Below are 13,337 nucleotides of genomic sequence, written 5' to 3'. Positions count from 1 at the left end.
CTCAGTCGCTAAGTCCTATATATTCTGTTTGGGATCTCTTCACTATCTTCCTCTCTGTTCCCATTGTCAGTTCTCTAATTAGGCTGTTAGCATGTCCTGACTGCTTAAATGGGATTCCAACTGGTTTTTCTATAATCTGGACTCATCATTTTTTTTTCAAGTTTGGTATTAATTTTATTCTATTTTCTGTATAACTTTAAGTACATAAAGGTTTATTTCCACAGGCCTCAGGAAATGGGTAGAAGTCACAGGACAATCTCTCTTCCCACCAAAAGAGTTGCATGTTTTGGTAAGTGTCCTAGAGAGAAAAACTGTAATTTACATTAGCAGTGCTGTGCAAGATTCTTACATAAGACCTAAAACCAAGCTGCAGTTGAGATTTTAATCCTTCGTTCAGGTTCCCAGACAGAAGCCAAAAGCAGTTGAGCATGACAGGGCAAAGGAGGCAGTGAAGGTGGAGGACAGGCACCCAGCACAGAAGGAGGAAGGAATTATAGATCCCTTGGAATGGTGTGTTTTCCGTTTTTTTGTTCTTTTCTTGTTTAAGTCATCTCTGTAGGAAGGTGCTGGGCAGGGATCCCAGTGAAGGGAAGGGGCCAAGACTGCTTTAACTGGCCTGGGTGCAGGGCACTGCCACAGCGGCTGACACAGGAGAATGTACTTCCCAGGTTCAGGCAGACCTAGGAGGGAATGCAGAATGAAAGGAAAGCTTGTGGGAAACAATTCTGCTTGGAATGCTAGCTGGCCAAGCTTCAGCCTTTGGTCTGATGCAACCCCTGCCTCACTTGTCAACAGTGAAAAATTTGGTTAGAAGAACCCGCTAGAATCACACCGGCCTCTGCTACCTTCACGCTCATTGTTAGAAAAAGGTGAACTTGTGTGAACATTCTGATCTGTTAATCCCCGGGGACTGCTTTAGTCTTCCCAAAGACTGTTGGTCAAATAGCCTGCAAAGGCTGAAAGCTTAGACACACCAGTGCTGGTGTGCGGTTCCTTAAGGAGGGACTGGCGGTGTGGTTGAGCCGATAGGGAAAAGCCGCACCTTCCTGCAGAAGATGAACTGACCTGCTCTCCCGCCCCAAATCTCAGCCTGAGGTATATTTCAGTGAAGGCAGGTAGCTGTGCTTCTCAAAGCAGAGAAGCAGTTTAAGAGCAGAAAGGTAGAGGAAACCTAGAAAAGAACCGTCTTGATACAGATTTATCCCATGGTGTGAGGGAGAGGGCAAAGAACCCGGTGGCACTTCGCTTATCCAGCAATTTCTGTCACTGTGGTGACCAACTTCTGCCCATTCCATAGGGTCTTGAACTGCTCAGGGACTGGGAATTTATTAAAGTCACGGCCTTCTGCAGGAATGAGGACATTCATCTCAGAAGATTTGGCACTGGGGCGCGCCCCGGTGGCTCAGTCAGTTAAGCATCTATCTTCAGCTCAGGTCATGATCCCAGGGTCCTGCCCAGCGGGGAGCCTGCTTCTCCCTCTTCCTCTGCCCCAATCCCCTGCTCATTCCCTCTCTCTCCTCTTCTGTCTCTTAAATAAATAAATAAATAAATAAAATAAAATAAAATAAAATAAAATCTTTTGAAAAAGAAGGTTTGGCAATAACTATCCTGCAATCCAGGGAATTCTTGCTCAGGTAAACGGGCAGTCATCTGTTTTGTTGATGAAAATTGTTGGCCTTTTACGCATTACCTGAACTTTGACATCCTACTATTGATTATATCCATAATGCCTGCCAAGTCATCAAACACCAGACCAAGTTTCTTAGTTATCTACTGTAATGGAGTTTATTTTGCCCTCGATTTGCAATGTTGTGTTGACACACTTGTACATGTAAGCCACCTGTTTTAGCTCTGTGTCATCAGTCACCAGGTTGGGAATGTTCTTCTGATTTTCCACTCTCCACTTCTTGCCCTCCAGTTCCAGTACAGCTGGCTCCTTTGTGGTTGGTCTGGGGAATGGGCTGACTCCTGGTTTAGGTGCAGAGAACAGTTTGGGGCCACTTAGTACTGGACCACTCTGAGCCTTCAGGGCAGGGTTCCTGTCATCTGGACACAGGATTCTGTTCCTGTGTCTTTGTGTCATCAGATACAGCTTTCAGGGAATGTGTGATGCTTTCCCCTTTGTTTGCTGAGTGGGAAGCAGACTCATTTGAGCCTGAACTGGGGGAACTGGGTGGTGGAGGATCTTGTGGGGGAGGAGGAAGACCCGATCCAGCAGAGGGGCCAGATGGCAATCCACTCAGTTCTTCTGCCACAGGCTCCGTTTTGGTGCAAGCTGGTCCAGTGGGATGTAACTCCTTAATGTAAGCCTGTAGCTCCATATCCTCGAGTAAGCTTTGATCCAGTGCACATGCTTCTCATTGACATCTTTGTACTCCTTGAGGACCAGGTTTGTATAAAACATGGCTGCATCATTCGTTTCTTTAACATAGGGACCAGGCTTGGGAGCCACAGCCACCCAACCTAGAGCCTGGATATTTTTCCTGATGGCTGACAGATGATTGAACAACTTGCTGCCTTGGTTCATCTCCAGAAAGGTTCTTGGATCTGCTCTGAGCTGGGTGCCAACAAATCAGAAAGCTTATTGCCAGCTGACTGCTGGCACTGAGAGACTGGGACCAAGAGAGTCTGCTCCAACTCCAGCCCTGTGTGGACCATCTCTGCGTGTTTCTACACATCTCCCCCAATTTCTTTACTGATCCGCAGGTACTCCGCCACAGACCTGGCAGGCAGTGAGTCAAATAGTTGCACATATGGAGCAGCTCCTGCTTTGGGAGCACTGTCTCCATACCCACAGTGCACGTCAGAGCCATGGGATTCTGCCTGCAGGAGGTCCACTGCCCTCCATTCTTTCTACCAGATTTTGCATGTCAGCCCCAGCATACCACCTGCTCAGAGTTCTGCCTCACTTCCAGACTTGGACTCACTTTTCTGTCCTCCCCACTGCTGCTAGAGTGATCATTCCAAAACACATATTGAATCAAACTTAATCTAATTGAATCACATTGCTTAAAATCCCTCAATGAGTTCTCACAACTTGAAGATAAACTTCATCTTCTGTATTCTTTTTTTCCCCAAGATTTTACTTATTTATTTGACAGTGAGAGACACAGCAAGAGGGGGAACACAAGCAGGGGGATTAGGAGAGGGAGAACAGTCTTCCTACGGAGCAGGGAGCTGGATGTGGGGCTCGATCCCAGGACCCTGGAATCATGACCTGAGCCAAAGGCTTACACTCAACCAGTTGAGTGACCCAGATGCTCCTTCTGTATTCTTTTTAATACAGAACACCTGGCATAGAGCATTAACTATTTTCCTGGCAGTGGCTCCCAAATTTCACCTCAAGCATACTTTGCTCCATCATTAAGATCTTATAGTCCTGTAAATATTCCATTCAATATATTACATGGTTTCTGGTCCTCAATTATGCTATTTTTCTTCCTTCTGCCTAATTTCTTTGTTCGGTTAGCTCCTACTTATCCTCCCAGATTAAATTTGTGTCACATCATGAGGGAATACTGCACACAATTTACGCCTTCTCGGATCAACACTTGAATTTTTGGCTGAATTTGCTAAATAAAGAGATAGGCCTTATCTTACAGGATTTTTAAAATCAAAGACTGACAACATGGGGTTTTAATTTTATAATATTACTCTGGAATCAGCATGTAAGACCATGGGATCAACATGAAGCAAGAGCCATAAACAGTGCACGACTTCAATTTACTTTAAGTTGTTGCTTGCTTCACTTCCTTTTCTTATTCTTGCTACTATGGGTTTGCACTTCCAAAAAGAAAAAGAAAAAAACAAAACATCTAATCTTTGCTCTAGGCTCTGTTTTCCAGAAGACTCTGGCTAAGGTAAGGTTATAACTCTTGTTCGATTAATCAGGGTCAAGGGGACAATTTTTGGATTTATCTTTGAGATATCAGGGAAAGAGGCTTCCTTCTTTGCCACTAAACACAAATCTGGAAGGTTATATTCCTGGAAGCTACTGGCAGTGGAAAAGGAGGGAAGCTACTTGGAAATGGAGCAAACATAGAAGATCCAAGAAATGGAAACAGACAACTCAATTCTGGTCACACTATTTGATCTCTGGATCAAGCCTCACCTGAAGGTAGAACCCTGGGTTTTCAATCTCTTATAAATGAATAAGTCCTAACTGATTCAGGCTTCATCAGAAGCTGCCTGTTTTTAGAACCATGCCTCAGTCTTACATCCTTAGTGCAGTCTGACATCCTTAGCTCATTTCCACCTCCCTCAACCTCATCACTTAGGGCCATCTTCTCTGGCTCTCTCCAAGCAAGCGATGCCCTTTTGAATTACCAGAAATAGGTGTTTGGTTAAAGAGAGGGTGATCTTAATATGTGGAAGAAAAGATTTTCAAATACAGAATATTGTCAATGGGCTTCTCTTGAGCATATAAAAATTATATTAATAACTGTTCTAGCACCTGTGAGGAACACAAATGAACAAAATAAATTCCCTGCCCTTAGGCTCTGATGCCCTAAAGCAGCACGTCCAAGAGAATTACAGTGTGAGCCACAACACAAATGTGAACCACATGGGTAATTTAAAATTTTCTGGCAGCTACATTAATATAATAAAAATAAGTAAAATTAATTTAAAAATATATTCATTTGGACCCAATATATCAAAAATGTTATAATTTCAACATGTAATTAATATAAAAATCATGTGTTATTTTCTTTTCTTTTTGTACTAAGTCTTCAAAATCTAGTATTTTGTAGTTAGAGTAGATCTTTCTGGACTAGCCACATTTCCAGTGCTCAAGAGAACCTCATGTGGCTAGTGGTTACTTCACTTGACAGTGCAGCTCTAGAGAGTACCCATACAGAGAAACATTTTTATCACATAGACTCTTATTTGGTAGATTATAATCAGTGCAATGTTAGAGCTACAAATCCTGTGCTCTGAAAGAGGAAGGAAGGAGAGATGGAAAGAGAGACAAACAGATCATTTGTGTCTAACAGTATTTCCATGGTTACAGATATCCTTGGAAATGGATGAACTATATCAGTGAGTTTTGTATAGAAATGGACCTTAAATGCCCACACTTCTTAGAATAGCATTTTGGGGAAAAGGTTATCATTTTCTAAAATTTGAGCCCCATAGTGCTGAGAATGAAAGCTTTGGAGAACATGGTCCTCCTGTCTTGGGAATCTCTTCTTCACTCCCCCAAGCAGCATACCCTGCACTGCAAACTTTATTTGAAGATACATCCATGTGTGAAAGGGTTGAGGAGAGATTTTCCTGATTTTGGAAGTTACATTTTGGCTACAGAAGATTATACTGGGGAGGAGGCAGAAAACTTCTCCAGCCTCAATCCAGCAATACCTACTCATTTCACTTGATTAAAAAGATTGTCCTCAACTTTCACATTTCTGAGATCAAGGATGTTTTCCTACACAACCACAAAATCATTATCACACCCAGGGTACTTATAATTGATAGATAACTATTATCTAATATACAAGTCACATTTAACTTACCCAACTGTCCTTTCTAGTATTCTTTATTTTTTATTTTCTAAAAGATTTTATTTATTTATTTGACAGAGATCACAAGTAGGCAGAGAGGCAGACAGAGAAGGAGAGAGGAGGAAGCAGGTTCGCCGCTGAGCAGAGAGCCCGATGCCGGGCTCGATCTGATGACCCTGGGATCATGACCTGAGCCGAAGGCAGAGACTTCAACCCACTGAGCACCCAGGCGCCCCTTCTTTATTTTATTTTTAAGAAATTTTTGCCTATTTCGAAGTCCAAACAATAGTTTACTGTATTATGTTCTAAAAGATTTAGGGTGCCTGGGTGGCTTAGTTGGTTAAGCGTCTGCCTTGGGCTCAAGTCCTGATCCCAGGGTCCTGGGATCCAGTCCTACCTGGTGGAGGTGGGGGGCTCTCTGCTCAGCAGGGAGTCTGCTCTCCCCGTGCCACTCCTCTCACTCCTTTTCTCAATCTGTCTCTCCCTCAAATAAATAAGATCCGAAAAAAATAAAAGCTTTCTAGTTTAGCTTTTCACATTTAGGACTTTAATACCCCTGGAAATGATTCTGGCGAGGAAGTAAGATAAGAGGTTTCATTTCATATATTTTTTTCATAAGGATACCCTATTGTCACAGAACGTTCATTGAAAAGACCATCTTTTTTCTCCTTTGCTATGCGATGCCGCCTTTATTGTAAATCAAGTTCCCCACGTGTGATAAAACTGTAAAGCAAGGAAGTGACTGTCCTAAAAGTCAGGCTAGTGCGTTTCCGCAGGAAGGGGCGTTAGGCGTGTATTTGGAAAGCAACAGTCACTTTTCTATTTTTGATCTAAGGATGACGTATCTTTTCAATACTTAATATTTACCTCTATTTTCTATTTCAGAATATAGCTGTGTTAAAGGGTTACAAGAACGGCGCCAGCATCTTTGCAAAGGGAGCTCGTGGCTGTTCTCAGCAGGGAACGCTGGCGCGGGAAGCAAAGGCGGTGCGGAACCCAGGAGAGACAAAGCCAAGACCGCAGCACTGAACGGACAGAGGCCGGTGCACGGGGGGACAGGGACGCGCGCACACGTCTCTCGGACCCTGGCTTGGAGGTAGCCGGGAGCCCCGCCGCAGTGAGAGCTTCCGGGCCAGGCGACAGCGGCGTTCCGTGCCGAATTAAGCCAGACGCACAGCCACTGGCGCGCGGGAACCGCCCGCCCCAAAGCGGCCGCTCACCTTAGCTCCCTACTCTATCCCGCCGCGAGAGGCAGTTCGGGGCGCCCTGGCACTTGCGACGACCAGGCGCCGCCGCTGAGGCCTCTGGGAGGGGGCGGGTCTCGAGCGGCCGCTGAGCATTCTGGGTGTATCTTTCTCCCGGGGGCTGTGCCTACTCGGCTGCTCTAGCTCCGCGGGCAGGTAAGGGGCAGCGCCCGGGAGCAGTTCCGAGGCCGCGGAGGAGCCGGGAAGAGTCCGGGGTTCGGAGGAGTAGCCAAGGATAGGACAAGGCCGAGGAATGGGGGTGGGGAGCTGAGGGGATGCGGTGTGGAGCGCAGGGGTCTGTCCCCGCTGTCGCCGCGGCCCCCGGCTGGGAGCGGCCCGGGCAGCGGTTTGTCGTGTTGCCTTCGCAGGCCAGGCTTCTGGACCTTTCACGGAGGTCCACTGGAACCCCTTGCCAAGCCGGCGACCCCTTGCTGTTATTTCCGACACCCCCAAGACATTGTAGGGAGTGCTCAGTAAACTTTAGGGCAGGCGTGGAATTTCTGGGCCGACAGTGGTTTGGGGGTCTTGGAAAGGTCCGGGCTGAAGGTAAGCACACTCGGAGCCCACAAGTCAGGATGTTGAGGGTGAAGGTCGTGGCAGCCCCACAGGCAGCCAGGAACCCATCAGAGAAGAAAAGCCTTTCACCTGAGGTCTGCGGAGCACCTGGGCTGAGGTTTGGGGCTGGAAGAGGGAACTGATTTGGGAGCTCCTGGGAGACTTTGGTTATTTTTGACTCTTGCTTGCAGGGAGCAAAGATTGGATTAAGTAACTGCATCCGGGTTGCGGGGAAAACGAAGTCATGGAGAATTTGATCCAGGAGAGAGGCAAGCGTTACCTCGCATCTGGGATGAGCAACAGCCTGTGTCGAGTGGATCAGAGAGGAGGAAACGCTGCACTGTGAGGGACTGGTCAGGTGAGAAAGGACCAAAAGTCTCCGTTCTACCACAGCATGCGCAAAGTTGCTGATCTGGATTCTTCAATGCAGACCTGGTTTTTCAGAGCTCTTTTCTCCTCCCCTGGCCGTGTCATTTTAGCATTCTGCACTTCCTGGTGAGAAGAAAGATCAGCCACCTTCCAGGGTAGTAGAAGTTTCCTCTTTCCTAAAGTTTAATTTCATTTGTCAGAGGGAATAGATAGACTATCATCTCTTCCTTGGGAAGGGAAGGGAGCTCCACATTTGTTGAATGTTAGTATGTATATAATGTTTTATCATTATTTTGGATAGCTGAGTAGGGTCGGAAGGAGTGCTCCAAAGTGTTGGTAGCTTCAAGAAAAGGAAAAACTTGCCCAAGAATACTCATAAGGCAAGAGCATCTTACTAAATACTACTGACCTAGTCAGGATAGGATTTAGAATGTAGATCCATAGGACTCCAGACTCTTGACATTGTTCTGTTTCCTGGACATTCCGTTTCATTCACTTACCACCTAATAATTGTTACCATTCCTATGTACTACCTGTATTGTTATTTTCATATTTTAAATTTTATACTTTCATTTATTTAAAAACCAGATTTGTCCTAAGAAACACTCTCTGTGAAATCATGATTTGATGGAAACTCTAATAGCTTTATATTCTGAGATAAGTCTAAAAATGTTGACCTTTGTGCCATGTAAAATCATCTCATGTCAGAAAGATACAAACTTGCATTAGGGACAGAGTGTACTGCATCACCTGGATTTTTTTCTGCACAGGAAAGTCCAGGCAACACATCTGAGTCTAAATTATCCATCACCAGTGTATTGTTTTCTTCTTTAAGATGAATAATTCCACAGAGAATGCCCCCTTTTTGTGTCTTCTCTACGAAATGTTTTGCTTAACCTGTTCAGGGCTACCCTATTCTCAGTATGTAAAATAAATACAAAGTCCATACCTTCCAGGAGCTTACTCTCTCTTTGGCAGTTAATACTCATACATGAATTAATCTAAAACAGTACTGTTCAATAGAACTTTCTGTGGTCAGGATAATGTTCTGTATCTTTGCCTTATGATGTAGTACCCACTAGCCACATGTAGCTTTTGAGCATTTGAGATGTGCCTAATGCAACAGAAAAATGGGGTTTTAAATTTTATTTTATTTTAGGGACACCTGAGTGGCTCAGTCAGTTAAGTGGCTCAGGTCGAGTCCCACATGGGGCTCCCTGCTCAGTGGAGGGCCTGCTTCTCCCTCTTCCTCTGCCTGCTGCTCCCTCTGCTTGTGTTCGTTCTCTCTCTGTCAAATAAGTAAATAAAGTCTTAAAAATAAATAAATACATAAATACATAAATTTTATGTTATTTTAGTTAATTTAAATAGCCGCATGTGGGGCACCTAGGTGGCTCAGTGGGTTAAGGTTCTGCCTTTGGCTCAGGTCATGATCTCAGGGTCGTGGGATTGAGCCCTGCATCGGGCTCTCTGCTCAGCAGGGAGCCTGCTTCCCTCCCTCCCCTCTGCCTGCCTCTCTGCCTACTTATGATCTCTGTCAAACAAGTAAATAAAATCTTAAAAAAAAAAAAAAGCCACATGTGGCTGATGGCTACATATTGGACAGCCCAGGTCTAAATATTTGAAAAAAAAAAATACTTTCAAGGTCAGTTGATTTGGATTTAGTGCCCTCCCACTAGGGGGGGAAAATACCCCAGGTGTACATGTTAATTGCCATTTAACTTCAGTTTCTTGACAGAGGGTCGATTCTGTCCCAACTTCCGGGGACTTCATAGTCCAACTAACATTACTCATTTTGAAACAGTCATCACCTAAGGCACATTTATAATTTAAGACACTTGTACAAATGTGTAGATTCTGTGTTTTATTACTATTAAAGTATCTTATAAAGCAATAACTGTATAGGATAGAAGCAGAAGTCTTCACATTGTATTACTTTTGTTCATTGCAAATAACTTTTCTTCCAGCTATATCTATGTTTCCTTTCATTAGAGACATTCAGACTATTTAAAAATGAGTTAGATACAACCATAACTAATAATACCATTTTCAAGGTATCAGTTCTTAAGCTTTTAATATGGAAATTGGTGCATTCAATTTATTCATTGCTTATTAGACTAGCAAAGAGAAAACTTAGCTCATAGTTACCTCAATCAGTTTAAATTCTGTGTCAGGTTATTTTACTGGCACCCAGAGTCAAATACTGGTGGACTGGTCACACCCTGATTTGTTTTGTCTTGTCTCTATGCTAAATTAGATATGTGAGGTTGGGAAGAAGGCTTAAGAAGAGTATCTTTACAAGGTAATTTGCCTAGTTTCTTAGGATTAAAAATGTTCGAGAGACAGAGCAAATCAAACATAATGTGTGATCTTTGTTTCCTGGTTTAAAGAAAAGCTATCCAAGACATTATAGGGCAGTTGGGGAAATTTGAGTACCGATGGTAGTATTAGGGAATTATTAATTTTGTTAGATGTGATAACAACATTGTAGTTAATGAAGGAGGATGTCCTTATCTAGAAATGTATGCTGAAGCATTTATATCTATAAATGATATGTTGTGATATCTGCGATTTACTTTAAAATAGCCAACGTAAAATAGCCAAAGAAAATGCACACATGAAAGATGCAATTACAGCAACATGTCAACAGTTGTTTGTCTACATGGTATGTGTATAGGTGTTCCTTGTTCTATTTCTCTGTATATGTGCAATTATTTGCAGCAAATTTTTAAAAAGAGTACCTGTCCCACAGTAGAGTAGTGAGGTCTTGGATGTAAAGCACTCGGTGGCTAGCACTCAGTAACTGTGCAATAAAACATTCACTGTTTTAGCAGATATAGTGGTATTTTATAGCACTTATTGACAGATATTTTTAATCATAAGCTAATTTTTGTGGAAGGAAAAAAATAAACCTAGTGGGAAACACCAATTTCTGTGAAATTAGGAGGGTAATTTACAAAGTCTGTAGGGTAAAGTAGAACCCAGCAAGAGATTTTCCTTTTTACCATTTCCTTGATATATCTCAAATACAAAAAGCCACTAATTTCCGCATGTTGCTGTGAACATCCTCTCTCATTACTTCATGTCATTAATTTGTGTGTGAGCAGATCTATTTGTATTTATCTGTACTTAATCTTTGAATTTTGCCATATTGTGTTCCTGAGAGCTACATTAAAAAAGAGCTGATTTTTCTCAAAGAACAGTTTCTAATTGAGTTTCCTAGTCAAGGACTTTGTATTGGAGGAATCATAGAAGTGGATATGGTTTTACCAACATTACCCCAACATTTACAAAGACCTATACTCACTTAAAATAATGAAATAATGTCCCAAGTCAGTAGAATTTTGCAGCAGAAAAGGCAAACCTCAAATCTCCTCTTTTTTTTTTTTTAAGATTTTATTTATTTATTTGACAGAGAGATCACAAGTAGGCAGAGAGGCAGACAGAGAGAGGCGGGTGGGAAGCAGGCTCCCTGCTGAGCGAGAGCCTGATGCGGGGCTTGATCCCAGGACATTGAGATCAGGACCTGAGCCCAAAGGCAGAGGCTTAACCCACTGAGCCACCCAGGCGCCGCCTCAAATCTCCTCTTAAATGAAGAAATTGAGGCCAAGGCAACTCTGTTACATTACTAATTGATTATAAATAGATAGGCTTCTATTACTGAATACTACATCTGAAACTAATGGTGTACTATATGTTGGCTAATTGAATTTAAATTAAAAAAGGATTAGCTTCTTTAAAGAATGTAAATAGCCACGATTCTTTTAACCTTATTAGAATTTGACAGTGCTTTGGAGAAATTATTTATTTGGATAATACATTTCTTTAACAGGATATGCAGGGCTTTGTGCCATGGCAGAGATTGGGGAAGAGGTGTCAGCAGAGGCCTCAGGGTTCTCAGACATGAGTGACTCAGAGTTTCTAGAGTATCTGGATCTGGAAGATACTCAAGAGTCAAGTGCTTCACTTAGCAAGCCTGGCCCTTCTTCTGAACTCCCTGGGAAGGATGGCAAGCTAATACCAAAGTGGAAAAGAAGATTGGAGATCTCATCACCTATGGAGCAATTCCACCTTAAATATTTGTATGTCACTGACCTGTCTACTCAGGACTGGTGTGAACAGCAAATGGTATATGAGAAGGAGCTTCCTGGTTTCTTGGCTCCTGAGAAGGCAGCTGTTTTGGACACTGGTGCCAGCATCCACCTAGCTAGAGAACTGGAAGTTCATGATCTTGTGACTCTCCCCATCACTACTAAAGAAGATGCTTGGGCAGTTAAATTTCTGAATATATTATCAATGATTCCTGTCTTGCAGGCAGAGGGACGTGTCAGAGAGTTTCCAGTGTTTGGAGAAGTGGCGGGTGTGCTGCTCGTTGGAGTAATTGATGAGCTGCGCTATACAGCCAAGGGGGAACTGGAACTGGCTGAACTGAAGACACGCAGGCGCCCTGTGCTCCCTCTGGAAGCCCAGAAAAAAAAAGACTGCTTTCAAGTCAGCCTGTACAAATATATCTTTGATGCCATGGTTCAAGGGAAAGTGACCAGCGCTAGCCTAATCCACCATACAAAATTATGTCCAGACAAGCCACTGGGACCGTCAGTGCTGAAGCACGCCCGGCAGGGAGGCTTCTATGTGAAGTCCCTGGGTGACCTCATGGAGTTAGTCTTCTTGTCTCTAACCCTGTCTGACCTCCCAGTTATTGATATCCTGAAGGTTGAATATATCCACCAAGAGACTGCCACTGTGCTGGGTACAGAGATGGTGGCCTTTGAAGAGAAGCAGGTGAAAGGCAAAGTGCAGCACTATATGGCCTACTGGATGGGCCACCGAGAGCCTCAAGGGGTTGATGTGGAGGAGGCTTGGAAATGCCGGACATGCAGCTATGCAGATATCTGTGAGTGGAGGAAGGGCGGTGGGATGCCCAGCTCCATTCTAGAGCCCCAGGCCAAAAAAGTGAAATGAACAGAAGGGTATGCCTTCTTCAGGAACTTTGATCCTTCCTGCTCCTAATGTAATCAGCAGAATGAAAGAGGACCAGTCTTTGAGTTTGGCTTTCGTGGAGAATGTTCTTACTTTGGTTCTTTTCATATTTCCTCAAATTCTAACCACTCAAATCATTCAGGGGTGAGTGGGAGGAATCTGGGATTATATGATCTCTGGAACTGTGCTGCGAATTGCCAAGAATTCACTTGCTCAGTGTGGCTGGAGCAAAAGGTATCTTTCAGCAATCATTGCTTTCCTAAGAAGATTCTAAAGTTTCTATTAAGTCTCTTCCCTTTTTTTTCCTAGGTCAAGGCTTTCTACATTTTATATAATAAAATAAAATGAAATGCTGTCCAGGTCAGTTGAACTGATGGTTTTTTAAAATAATCTGAATCAGTCAGAAATGACCACTATAAATAGTTGTGCATATGTAATTCAAGCCTTTAAGTACATAACATAAACATATTTCTGAAGCAGAATTAGTGGGATGAACACACGAAGACTTTAAAATAAGCATATAAATATGCTGGAAGAAATAAGGGAAAATGAAGCAGGAGAGGAGATCATTAAAAAATGAAAACATTAGATATAAAACATAGAATATATGAAGTAACATGTAACATTCACACCTAACTATACCACTCCTAGGGGTAGGCCAAGAGAAGCTCACACACATTTGAGGAAG

At 43.2% G+C, this 13,337-nt stretch overlaps 1 protein-coding gene and 1 pseudogene across 3 annotated transcripts; one reads left to right on the top strand and one right to left on the bottom strand.

The window, feature by feature from the left end:
• Positions 1-831: 831 nt before the first annotated feature.
• On the bottom strand, positions 832-6,841 carry LOC308341715 (adenylyl cyclase-associated protein 1-like; annotated as a pseudogene). Its single transcript has 3 exons — positions 6,735-6,841; positions 1,600-2,888; positions 832-1,382 (listed from the first exon to the last, which is right to left on the bottom strand). The product of its transcript is annotated as an adenylyl cyclase-associated protein 1-like (transcript).
• On the top strand, positions 6,836-13,012 carry EXO5 (exonuclease 5). Of its 2 annotated transcripts, XM_080802306.1 has the most exons (3): positions 6,836-6,901; positions 7,492-7,658; positions 11,502-13,012. In XM_080802306.1, the coding sequence occupies exon 3, from the start codon at positions 11,522-11,524 to the stop codon at positions 12,629-12,631; it is 1,110 nt and encodes a 369-aa protein (XP_080658432.1). In that variant the 5' UTR covers positions 6,836-6,901; positions 7,492-7,658; positions 11,502-11,521; the 3' UTR covers positions 12,632-13,012. The 2 variants fall into 2 exon arrangements, with proteins under 2 accessions (XP_080658432.1, XP_080658433.1); XM_080802307.1 differs by lacking the exon at positions 6,836-6,901 and having other exon boundaries at positions 7,397-7,658.
• The last annotated feature ends 325 nt before the right edge of the window (positions 13,013-13,337 follow it).

This window comes from Martes martes, assembly GCF_963455335.1.
Source record: "Martes martes genome assembly, chromosome: 4".
In the NCBI taxonomy this organism is placed as follows: Eukaryota; Metazoa; Chordata; class Mammalia; order Carnivora; family Mustelidae; genus Martes; species Martes martes.
The sequence above is the reverse complement of the archived record's forward strand: the minus strand, read 5'-3'. Positions and strand labels throughout refer to the sequence as shown.

Excerpts from the sequence above, each read along its gene's own strand:
- EXO5 (XM_080802306.1), top strand. The coding sequence starts at position 11,522 with ATGGCAGAGATTGGGGAAGAGGTGTCAGCAGAGGCCTCAGGGTTCTCA.